At 33.7% G+C, this 13,428-nt stretch overlaps 1 protein-coding gene across 14 annotated transcripts in view; it reads right to left on the bottom strand.

Annotated features, from left to right (window-relative positions):
- LOC119647524 (hepatic leukemia factor) overlaps positions 1–13,428 on the bottom strand; it is a 111,162-nt gene that overhangs the window by 16,526 nt on the left and 81,208 nt on the right. For 8 of the 14 annotated variants that reach the window (XM_038048507.1, XM_038048494.1, XM_038048495.1 and 5 more), the window contains one exon: positions 5,659–5,822. In XM_038048507.1, coding sequence (XP_037904435.1) covers positions 5,659–5,822 — 164 coding nt within the window. The remainder of the gene's footprint in view (positions 1–5,658; positions 5,823–13,428) is intronic. The other 6 variants (XM_038048503.1, XM_038048505.1, XM_038048506.1 and 3 more) reach the window with 3 other exon arrangements.

Here is a 13,428-nt window from a genome sequence, read left to right as displayed (position 1 = left end):
TTTTGGATACACAAATAACAATAATTTCTCTTTTTACTTCCAAGCTATATTTCCTCGTGGATGTGGACTTAAATCCGACTAAAAATAAAAGTGAAAGTATCTCCCAAAAGCGATTGCATGCAGTTTCAGTCGAAATGAGTCGTGATAAGTTACATTTTTTTGAGAAGTTTTAGATACATGGCCCACTCCCACGGATCGACTCAGTCCAAATTCGACGAGTAGGTCCAACTACTTTCTGAATATTTTGAGACGACTAAATAGGTCTTTTTTGCTCCATTCGAATGGAAATATCCGGGAATCTTTCTTTCCGAAGAATGTGAAGGCACGTGAGATGACGCACTACAAGAATTTATTTTTATTGCATACAGAAATAAAAGATCATTTCGTATCTGATGCTTACGTAGATCGCTGTCATAATAGACTTGAAGTAGTAGCAACCGAAAATTGTTAGTGTATTTTGAGATTGCAGAGTCCAATTGAGAATGAGTAGAATGGGGAAAAATTTGAGGACGAACATCATTGAATTTGTAATCTATTGTGGGGATTATCAAGGGTTTATCATGAAAGCTAATGCTAGCCACATGCTGTGAAACTACAAATAATGATGTCAAGATTGCCTGTTTCAATATTATAATTACTTCGAAGGTGTCAATTTTTTTTTAAATCCAGAATTAATTGTGTCCCGAAAATTGTTCGGCTATCCAGGAAATGCATTCACGATACAATGTTTAACCATTTCTAAAATATTGACTATTTGCAGGTTAAATTTTATTTTCAAAATTATAAAAGCATATTTTGTAATAAAGAATATTTGGAAATAACTTCAAATTAGCGTTTTTATTAAAATTTATTTCATGTCACCTGAATCCTAGAAAAGATATAAAAATTTCCCATGACGTGATTACGTGCTATTATATGTATATGCAAGCCACGAATTGGAATTATCGATATCAAAACATCAATCTTGTTCCGCGATAGGCGCGCCGGCAATCAAACAATAACTTACCATCTAATAAGATATGAAAAATGATTGTTAATTCAATTTTGTTCGAAACGCTGTTCTACACTGTTTGCTCATTTATCTACATACAAGTAGATAGAATCAGAATGTTTCTGCTGGCCAACTGATAAATTTTAGAGAACAACCGAGGAAAGGTGAGTCTACAGTTAAGTGTTTTCCTAGTTTCGGAAGAAATTTGATAAAGTACTTGAGGAGCAAACAGTAAATGTTTCCATACAAAAATTAGTAGAAACTGGTTATATAGGAATTTCAGCAAAATTAGATATTTCTTTATGAAGGTTTTTGTAATTACAATGGGTTTAACCCCTTGTGATTTCAGGTGTAAATTGCGCGTAGGAAGCACCGCCATAATAATTGTGCAAATAATCCGGAAATGTATTAAATTATGAAGAAAATCCAAAAAAGTGTCACCTCTAAACATTGAGCAATCGGTAACAGGAGAAAAAGGTGAAAATTCAAACTGTAAAGACACTCATAGTTGGTATTATGGTTCAAATAATTGCTTCTGATATTTCAGAGAACCAAAGAATAATAAATAATTAGGATTTACTAATTTTATCATCCGAGAAGATTCAAAATAGCAACATTGCACAATTAACCCATACCTATATCAGTTTAAATGAAATATATGTAGGCACGCATACCACAGATTCAAATTCTCATAATTTTATAAGTATATAATATACATATATATAAATGATACACATGAATTTATTCATAAATTAGCAATAAATCACCGGCTAACATAGTTTGTGTCCGAATCGCTGAGTGGATTATATGCAAGCCGTATCTGCAATTGGTAGATCCTATCACCATTTCTGCGGCATACTTGTTTCCAAATTGTACCGTCTTTGCAGTGTGTAAACTTTTTCAATATTGTTGGTAAAAAAATTATTACAACTGGACTTTCTTCACTTTTTTCTATACCGAACACACGTACTGGAGCTCATGGCTAATATGGCATACGGGCTCAACCTTTCGGACTGTCATAATGACAAACTGTGATTGTTACGTGTTATCGAGCGATTACCCGACCTACGGGCCAAAATCATGAAGAAGATGAAAAGAAATCTATCCAACTCTGTTTTGGTTTAAGTTCCGATCATTCCGCAGTACACGTAACATTCTCAGATCTCCAACCAACCCCTACAAATCTATCAAGCTGGCGACACAGCAGACTGAGTGACTAAATATGGGGACTATACACTTGTGTTGAGTTTAAGCTTAAACTAGATGCCAGGCCAATTTCCTGATATCCAATCTCAGACTCTGCAAACTATTCAAAAAGAATCGACGACCTTATAATCACTTAGATCACCAAACCCGTTTTCTTAAAAATCTAACGCTCTTTCCAAACAAAAATTATTCTATTGAAGGCCAATGAAGAACCTAAATATGTTAGGCCAATACTGCGCGAGTCATTAATCCATTTGTCAGTCGCACATGGGCAGGGAGTGATTCCAAGAAGAGTCTAGTCGTTGTTCAAGGCTTGAGAGACGTCTTTTAAACAAACACAAAATTAACCAAGGAACTACCACTTTTCCAAGATACACCCCCCGTGATTAATTTCAAAATTGTAGAAGTGATGTATTTATGGAAAGGTAACGTAAATTGATGCTAACTCTGGATTTAAAAACATTGGTCGGAATGTAGACTGGGAGTAAATTTCTTTGAAAAAAATGCTAATCCACAGTGAGGCTTTGACCGTATTCTCAACCGCAATTAACGCGATCATTTGTTTCTACAACCAATATTTTGATGCAAATAACAGAGTTCTATGCAGAAGAACTTTACCTTTTGACTCTACAAAAGGGTCAAAAAGTGGAGAAACGAGCGTGGCCTCGTCACCAATACTCATCTTGGAAAGAGTCCATTGATGTGTTGTTGATATCTTTAGAAATTACTATTTTTCCAACGATATGCCAATCACCGAAATCTTTAAAGTGTTGAAGCAGAAGCTTGTAATATGCTCCAATAGCAACTTTCAGCCAAGGACAGGCGCTACCTCCTCTTTCTGAAACCAAAGACGATTTTAGAAAAGCATTACCAATTCTAGCCCATAAGCAATCCAGATATGGAGAAGGCAAAAAAAATGCGGAGAAGTGGTTGGAACAAACCCAGCCGTTGCAATTCAAAGGCAGTTTCTACACCTTATAAGTTCATGTAAAAACTGGATTGAAACACAAAGCTATGGAAATGTAGATTAAACCAATTAATCTGCATTGACGACATTAGATTGCATGCCAAAGACGAAAATCAACTTCGCTCACTGTTGGACATCACAATCACTTCATAGTAATATCCGCATGCAGTTCGGTTTGAAAAAATTTTTCACGAAAAGAATCATTCGAGGAAAACACACCGACAATCAAGGACATAGCCAAAATGACATCCTAACTAAATTCGGACAACGTACATAAATAACTTTGCATATTGCAAGCACCAGTACCTACTTTAGAAATTAGTAAATCAAAGTTACCCAGGAAATTTGAACGGCGTCTGGATCTTGTCTTGAAAACAGAGCCTTCCATACACGTTCGCTGCGATACGAAAGGTAGTTCTTGCAAATCGCAACATACACCATAGAGCTGCCGAAAAAATGAAGATCACTTGCCCACGTTATCGCTATAATCAAGTACACTGTTATCGTGATTTCTTTTTAGATACACTTCTCTAGCCAATTAAATTGTCTCCTTTGAGCCAGAGGAGCTGAGAATGGTATTCCAAGTAGAATGTAACATAACTTCAGTCCAACAGAAGGTCAACATGTGGAGAAAAGACCCTATCACGGAGGACATATCAAAAATGTTATTGTTGCCAGGCATTAACAGCACAGTTGGCTAATGGTGTACTATATTAAGAAATATAAACATTTCTTATTTCAATTCAGTATGTTTTGCTCCCAACAAAAAGCTATCATGGTATAACCTTCAGGACTCTTCAATTACCAATTTCAGTTTCAAATTATGCAACTCTGAACGGAAGACCATCCAGTACATAATTCCTGCGTGCAAGGTGTTGGGCAATACCGTGTGCACCTGTTGTTATACCCCGTCTGCAAAATTCTCCATCGAACTCTGCGTTAACTAAATGACAAACTACCATCCGTATTATAATACTCCGTAGAAAATGTTGAGGGATAATCGGGTGTAACTACTTGGGGGCTACATCATCGCCACAGACCACATTTTTTGCCACAACAGGACCGATTAAATTTTATTTCTCAAGGAAGAACGGGGGTGCTTTATAATCGATGTAACCATACCGTTGGACTGGAACACTTTTGAAAAGTAACAGGGAAAAATGGGACCTACGACTCCCTGGCGACGGGGACTATAGAAGATCCAAGGGAGAAGAGGATCTAACAGGGATATGTACCAAGTTGTCATTCCTGCAACTTGATATATAGTCTGAAGAAATTTGTCCGGAAATAATTTGGCTTAATGCGCTTTGCTTTCAGTTTTTATCATCAAGAGGTTTCTACCTGTCTGTCTCTGCAGTTTAGAACCAAAACCGCATTACTGCATGAAATTTTTGCCAGAACAATCCATTTTTGCGTGGTTGCACACATTTTGTGCATCATCGTTGTAATACGGGCCTTTGGATGTTTCATTCAGCCCATCCTTAGGTACTCGCCCCTCGATTCGGCCGAAAAAGGAGTATTATTTTTTTTGCAATATATACATAATTTATATTCAAAATTAATAAAAAAGAAAAAATAGAGCCTCCAAATTTTGTCGCTAATTTGTAATTTTGAGATTTTCATGCTCAAGTGAATTAATCATATAAAAGACCTTTTTATAGTTTAACATATTCTATGTATTATCCTCAAAATACGCCGGCAACTTATAATTTAATGCACGTATTCCACATAATTATCACATAAGCTAAAAATGTTATTACAGTAGTGCCTTCCGAAGTAAGCTATGGAGGTGAATCGGTATGACTGAAGAATCAGGATTGTGGTTATTCAGAAAGAATATCTGATTTTTGACCATTTTTTCATACATCTTCCATTTACAACAAAATTGTAAATGGCGGATAATCAATCAACTAATAATTTAGAAAATTAGCATGATGAAATTCATCGGAATAATTAGTTATGGTCAAAATGTTCACAATCCAGATGTGGACTTTTTATTGTAATTCAAATTATAAATTATTTTGTGGTATAATAATCTAAATTTCATCAAACTTTCATATCTTCACCGCCTGAGGATAAATAATCTAATTTTAAGGCTTTAAGGCTTAGCTCTTGAACACATACATAAATTATGTACATTCTGTAAATCAAAGTATAAGCTGAAACGCCCTCTCAATCCAATATAAGAGTTTCTAGACAATCATATTAGACTACGAGCTAATATGATTTGCATATAGTATACTTACAATGCTTTAGTTAATCTCGTTCAAATTCCCTACATTCTACACTTTCTATAAATTTCCTGAAAAAATATAACTTGTATCATGATGGCAACAACAATGTATGCATGTATATGTTTTAATAACCTAACAGCACAAAAGATTAAACCAAAAAACAAGGCACATATAGACATAAAATTGAAAATTGCAAGAAAAGCACATTTTTAATTTGTTAATATCCAATAGGACTACAAAAAAATTGGAAGATTACTAACTTGGGTTACCTTAAGATCAGCATCATACGGCAAAGTCTTATCCCATAGATTTGGTCCAAGGAAGGCAGCTTGTGCTTCAACATTCCACGGATCACCATCTTCTTTGAATTTATCATCTCCGCAGATGTCTTTGCTGTTGCCTGATTTACCTGAATAGAGAAAAACTATTTTTAATTATAGACATATGTCACTTGGTGGATATTATCATATTGCAATTATTTATAGTAATTTGAAGATAGTATAGTTTTGGATGTAATTGTGAACATAGGCTTCAGTATATTACCCAAAGTTACATGTTAGTTGTTTTATCATTAAATTGTGAATTCATAATCAGGTCCAGTGAATAATTTGTTGTAGACTTTAGTATGTAGTGAAATCTTTATTAAAACGGTTGTGCACTAATTACAACTTCTAGAAGTCATCCTTTTCATATCACTTCATGACTTGCTTCTAGGTCAATAAATAACAACATCCAGTTTGAAGTTGTTTTCATCGACAAGTTCGAATTGAATAATTAATTTATTTTTATTTTATTTATTTTTAGTGCCTAAATACCAATAAACCCCTGAGTAAATTCGTTATATTTTACTTAAAGTGAAACAATAAGCTTGCGATATATACGCATGTGCATTCAGCTGCAACTGCTCAAAGAGTAACTATAACATAACAATAATGGGTCTACCAAAAAATCAAAGCAGAAGTCGATAGTCGCACAAGTTTAGATTGGACACATTCTTTGAAAGTTAGTAATTGCCAAGTTATTGAAGCACTAAACTGATATAAAATAAGAGAAATATAAGTTCGTAGAGTAAAATTCAAAACGAGTAGTCAACATTCTGAAGAAACAACCGCTATATCATAAGTCAGACCCCAAAGTAGAGCACAGCAGCAGGGATGTTTAATTTGAAAATTTCTACGGTACTTCCAAAGTTTCAACTCCATAAAGATATCGAATTATCAAGCCACAGATAAATAATAAAAAATCCCTAATTTCATAAATTCGACATTTATTTTGGTACTGGTCTGGATTCTATGTTTTTTAAGTTACTGTTTTCAGAAATTGAGTCTCTTTAAATTGGAAGAAGGTATGATGCACATGTCGAAATGACAAATTTCACAATTTTTCAATGTGGATATTATGCTAGGGTGATACCTCGCCCTTTTCTTAAAATTTGACTTTCGTTTCATTTTTAGTTTTTTTTTTATTGAAAATCTATTTTTCCTTCACAAGGAACGGATCACCTATAGATAAATCTGAATTGGCGAGGACGGAAGGCTATTTACCTCACTTCAAAACTTTGGACTATTATTATTGTCTGTCTGCTTCTATTGAAATTTCGGAGAGCTGAGTAGAAACCCGTCCAAACACATATTATTTGTGGTTGACGTATCTATTCAACTATATTTAAAAAATGAAAATAGGAGAAAATAATCAAATATAATAACATAAAACCTGCAAGATAAATGGCAAGCATCTAAAATAATACGATTTGATCATGAATAATTTGAATGGGCAAACTGATACGCTTTATATGAATTAGAAGAACTTATTCTAAAAATAGCGGTCAGGAGAAAATGTGCAATCACCTCTTTGTAATGGCTGTTTTCCTGGATATATTTCGCACCACCTTAAGAGAGTCAGCACATATTCTAGGCCAAATATAATTTTTTATATATTTTTTTCAAAGTGGAAAAGTTTCTTGACGGCCAATTTTTAAAAATTAGGATCACTTCAAGTCAATTAAATTTTTCTTATGAAATTTGCAAATGTGATCAAAAAACAATTGTGCTTTTTATATTTTCTTTCTGAAAGTGATTTTCTACTCAGAGCAGTATTTTTTCAGTTGGACTCATCCCGCTTAAACAAGAAAGATTGAATTGTATTGAAGACTGGTATGTCGATCCTAATATCCTCTTTTCAACATTTTGAAAAACTTAATTGAAAATAAGAATGAAACATAAATATACTCTTACATAAATATATAACTGCTAGCTAACTGTGCTTAGAAACTGTCAATCTAATCTAATGTATGATAATGACCAGTGTAAAATGCTTCTTCGAGATGTCTAAATACTGTATATTTGCAGAATTGGCTTCTTCTGATCATCACGTTACCCTTTTACTAATCACTTTGTCAAATTTATTCTTCTTTGATGTGATCAACTGCCTGGAGACTTGTGTCATAAAAGATTGTTGAAACTTTAAACATGTTTTACCAGAAATCAGATTCTCAAAGTTTCTGGACTCATAGAAAATTATTCGACCGATTTTGATGAAATTTGAATCCGTTATTCTACACACCCATACGGAAGTGTAGAAAATAAATAGTTTTGTTATAGTGATTTTTTTTACTATTTAGGATAAAGAGAAATTCCCAATTTATATCTTGATTTTTGGTTATTTTTTAATTTAGACTAACGCAGATGTGTGCATCCCCGGGTTCTCGATGAGTCTCCATTGGCCATAGAAAGGATAAATAAATTAATGTAAAATTAAGGAAAAAAAGATACCGTTAAGTTTTTATTAAAATTTTAAAACGATCGCGTGCTATCGTTGTCAAAAAAAAAATAATAATAATAATATGGCGTGGAAATAAGCGTCACACAATAATAATACCTTCAATGTGCAGTAAATAATGTTAAATGACGAATAGATCCGAATAGTTCTTCTGAGAAAAGGGTATATAAAAGCCAAAATATACATGTCAAGTTTTTCTATTGCAATTGGAAATAATACGTTTCCTAATCTTTAAAATTATTGGTTGCTTTTTCGCGCCTTAGCGATACTCGTCATTCTGACTCAAAATTTACCCTCCGCATTGTTCATTCCACGATGTAAATATCTGTCAGTTACAGTCACATCGACTTCTAAAAAAAACACCGCTTTTGGTCATTTACAAAATTTCTAAAAAAGATAGACAATAGGTAGGTTTTTTGGTTCTGGCCTCCTTTGGAGTTTACTTCTCTTTGAAAAGGAAAAAAAATTCAAATATGTTTTACTAAAAAAATCTATGGACCATTCCTGGTCGTCATAGGGGCCTCTGTTCGTCTTGTGTTTGGTTCGCTGCTATGAGCTTATCACTTGCACAGCGTTAAGTATAATGATAGTGAAACGGAAGCACAGTCTGACCGTGTGGATGTCCTATACTCCACTAAGGAGTGAACAGGAATCACTATTCTAGGTTGCCGTTCTTTGTCCAATGTTGATATCACCAATCATGTCAAACTGGATTTTTTTAGGAAATGGGGGATTAGGTAACCGTCTAATGTATAATTTGGCTGCTATGAGACACTTCTCATATGGTATTTCGCAAAAGGAACCAAAAAGCTTTCCACACCGAGATACAAATATACGTACCTATTTTTAAATTAGTAATTTTTCTCATCTATTAAATCCTATGTACAAATTCTTATTTTAATGTACCGGTACTCCAATGAAACCGTAAAACAACTGTGAAAATTATATCTTTACAAGGGAGGTGGTGTACTTTTCCTACTTGATTACAATCTTCACTGCGTTCTCTATGATGATTTAGATTGAATCACCCTAAGTTGTGCCAGAATTCTATTGAGTATGGTAACCATTTTTGAACCCAGTGCCGACAACACCTGATTTCCTGTGAGTTTTGCAATTACATCCCGTAAGATAGTGACCAAATAATTACTTATGCTATTAAAACGTTTTTATTGGTATTTGAGAACTTAATAATAGCATTTCTTTGGCTGGTTTGATATTGCTATGCTTTCGACTTTAAGGCCAATTTTTGAATCATTGTTGATACTGTTGCAGCTTACTTGAAGAATTTAACGGGATTAACCAAACGAACTTCAATGAAAGTTCAGACTAAAAGCATTTCTGATCTTCTAAGGCACAACATATTCCCGATAGAGCTAAAAACCTTCTGCCCAATGTCTGCAGTCCTCATGACAGCTTCTTTCCAAAGGAAAATCAAAGATCCATTTATTACTTTCGTGCATAAATACCAATATCAGAAATTCCCATTAAACCATAATGTAACGAAACGTCCCTCCTCCACAGCAAATGGGAAATGATAAATTGATTATACGATATTGAACAAAGTCCTCACACCGATTATTCAGTGGAACATATCTGTGAAGATAAGTTTCATATTTACAATCACAGTAGTTTTGTATCAAATCTATTAATATAAGATCTCTCCAGATATGCATGGCAATGTGATAAAATGGAACCTGTTATAGTTTAGCAAAACGAACGAGTCTTGATCCGATGCCTACGAGGAGTGAAATGACTTGGCAAATAAGTCAAACAGGAAGACTAATCACGTTCATAGGAAGTAGCAAGCAATTCTCGTGAGCTTAGCTACGGCGATAGATAATATCATAAGGCTTTTCGTCCAGCTCTACACATATTCGATTTGGTAACAATGTACCTTGCTTCCTTTCCAAACCTCTTTAACTCCACTCACACTACGGTTAACCTAGTTGCCATTTTCTTGGTAATGTCTGTTCACTTTATGGATATAAATCAAACTGAAAACGATACTATGTTTTCGGAGAATGTGAAATTTCACTTTCGTTTCCCGTTTCAAGATAAAATTGACTTTTTGTGTTTAGGTACATTGAGGCGTTAACGAAAAGGCATCGCATGTAAGAGAGAGTGTGTTGGATGTGTGGGCGATGATGGTGATGGCTGAAAGTCTTATTGAAAATTTGTAACATTAGATTTTGCCGTAACCAGTTAAGTACAATGCTCACTCATTTGGTCAATAATCCATTTGTATTAACTACAGGAAGTCTGCGTCAAACGGAAGCAAAGATAAGTCGAAAGTTTGAAGTTCGGAGCATTAATAATGCAAAGATAAAATATAAATAGAAAAAATAAAATCAAATATTTTCAAAAATATTCTTATATAAAAACATCAATACTAATCTTTAGATCCTAGGCAATGACATTGGGTTTATGAAAATAATTGAGAATCTTTAGTCTTATGAATTTAATTACGAATACTTTCATCGCTTAAAAAAACCAAAAAAATATATACTAAGATTGTTGGAGTCTATTACGCTTCAAGAAGATTCTAACCATAGTTTTTATTGAAACAAAGTGATTATGTGCATATATATATTTACGTTTACAAGTATATTTAAGTGAATAACAAACGTTTTGCAGCTTAATTTTAGAGCGATTGGTCACGTTTTCAGACCGGTTAGAATTGTCTTATTACTGAAGATTGGGCTTCCCCGTTACCAGACAGTATATAAATAAAATCTATTTAAATTCAGAGTGACTGTCGATGGGGCAAACCAATTTTATTTATTTCAATGATTCGAATTGGAATCTAATCATCTACATAGATGGTTTTATCTAACCAAACCTCAAGTGAATCGCTATAATTGACTTGTTTTAACGTTTCAAAAAATACATCCTCCCATTATTCTATGTATTAATTGTATTAAACCTGGAGTGATAAATTTATTTGTATCTTATAAGCTTAGCTATGAATGGAAGCATCCATTCTCACACTGTCCAATTGCCCGCTCAGATGCAAAAAGCTAACAATCAATTGACTCTGCAGCAACTACCAACAAACCCGCATACCAAATCACAAAATTATTTAGCATTTCAGCGTTAGAATAATGCAAATAGATACAGTGGATGTGCATAGGAAATGACTTCATTTTACTTCATTCTATGCAACTTTTCCACTTGCATACGCTTTTACGTAGGTATGTAAATAGACGTGTACGTAGATACGGTTGCAGACAATCACATGTCGTCTTGCATTACATCGCGTGGGTTCTATATGCACAATCATATGATGAGTTAAGTATTAGAGGCGATAATCATATAAACTTGTATAGAACGGAAAAATGTAAACTTAATTGAAGGCCAATGCAAGGTCAAGGTGATTGATTTTAGCTGTCGTTTGTGCTTTCTAAGCCAATAAGTTCACGGCATATGAGAGGATTGAATGGGATTGAAATGAAGGAGTAGTGTCTCCTGTCAAACCTAATGTGAAGCGTGAGACTTTTCAGTTGTTTTGAGTTGGAAATAAATCTAATCAAAATTAATTTGCCTCCTAACTGTTTGGTTATCTATTTGACTGTGTCACACGCAATCTCTCAAATCATTGCCGCGATTAATTGGAAACTGCGAAATGATAAGCACGTTATGAATGAAATATGGTGACACGTCCATACATGAGAAAGTGAATATACTTCTTTTCTCGCACATAGTCATGCGGGCTATCAAATTATGCACAGATAGCCCCAATTGTCTTAATTAATGAACAACTCCCCTGCAGCAGGGCAAACACAAAATCGAACCCAATCACCCATGACAAACATCCGTAATTTACTTATGGTATCAAGTCTATTTTTCAAAATGAAGCTCGTTCAGATAAATTGTAGAAGGGATCTTCTCTGATTAAAATTTTATTTCAATAATTTGGCCATTTTGCCCAAACCAGCAAGTGGCTCTCGAACTGTTAGTAAAAATCTTAATATATGCCCCTCCTCTGCGAGAAAAATAAATGCTTCCTATCTGCCCCTTATCTTGACGTCGAACCAAACCCTCAATCTATCAAAAATGCATTCCAATTTTTAAAATTCTGCGGTATTTATGTCAGGAAATATTTTTTAATCTTTTTCGAATTTTACGAATAAAATTAATATCAATATAAGTCAAATCTAATTTTCGAATGCAAGAGCTAAAGTTGATTGAAAATTCTAAGATTTCAAAATATATATTAATATCCGTTTTGCATTCTTATGTATTGAATGTAAACTGAAAAGGCAGACAAACTTCTAAACTACCACATATTGCGCCAAGGGTTGTAAATAAAAGCCACACAACCATCACAGAATCGTCTTCAATTATTGATGTCTGCCATTCAAAAATATATTACGCGTCTTCTAAGTAAGCAAATAAAAAACAGTAAAAGTGGAAATTGAATTGCATTCAGCTCATTTCACTAAACATTAAATTTTAAGAACATGTGTGTTCGTTCGTAGTATTTATCTGAGTAGAATTTTACTGGCAGCTGGTAATGATTAGCTCACAGAATCTAATTGTATAAATTGTGCGAAAAACGTGAGTGATCATAAGAATGTATACATTTTCATGTACTGATAGTTCATTCACGACAAATCACATTGAATTTTTGAAGGAAACAAAGTTTCAATTAATTACGGGCATATGATGTGAGTTCTATGGATAACGCTAAAATTCTTTTTTTTTCCTTTTTTTGATTAACTTCTCAAGGTCTTATGGAGTTACCAAAAAATAGTATCTTTGGAATATCTTCTGTGAGTTTATAACAATAAAAAAATGCTTTTAGTAAATTTGTCATTTGGAAAAATCTGGAGATCTGCTCTTAATATTGCAGTAAATGTTTCAAATTTAAAAAAAAAGATCTGTAAATTCTTATATATACAAATCAAATGTTACCTGGACTATGTGTTTAGGGTAGGCAGTATACGTAGGGCTTAACATTCAGACTTAACCCTTTTTTTCAAATTCTCTGTTGGCAATATAATAAAAATAACAGAAGACTCCAAACTCCTGTTTAAAATATACCATTAGAAAACTATTAATATAATAATAGTAATAGATAAATCCCGTTATCGGAAATCGTCCACATGCCAACTGTTTGTTCCAAAGCATTTTGATTGATTTATATTATACATATATGACATAAGCTGTGTCTGTTCCAATTCTTTAACTACTTTGACAAATCCTTCAAATCAAATCAAATCTCTAATCCAAAAGAGTCCTACATAAATAAA

Source organism: Hermetia illucens, chromosome 2, assembly GCF_905115235.1.
Source record: "Hermetia illucens chromosome 2, iHerIll2.2.curated.20191125, whole genome shotgun sequence".
In the NCBI taxonomy this organism is placed as follows: Eukaryota; Metazoa; Arthropoda; class Insecta; order Diptera; family Stratiomyidae; genus Hermetia; species Hermetia illucens.
This window is presented reverse-complemented; position numbering and strand designations above follow the sequence as displayed.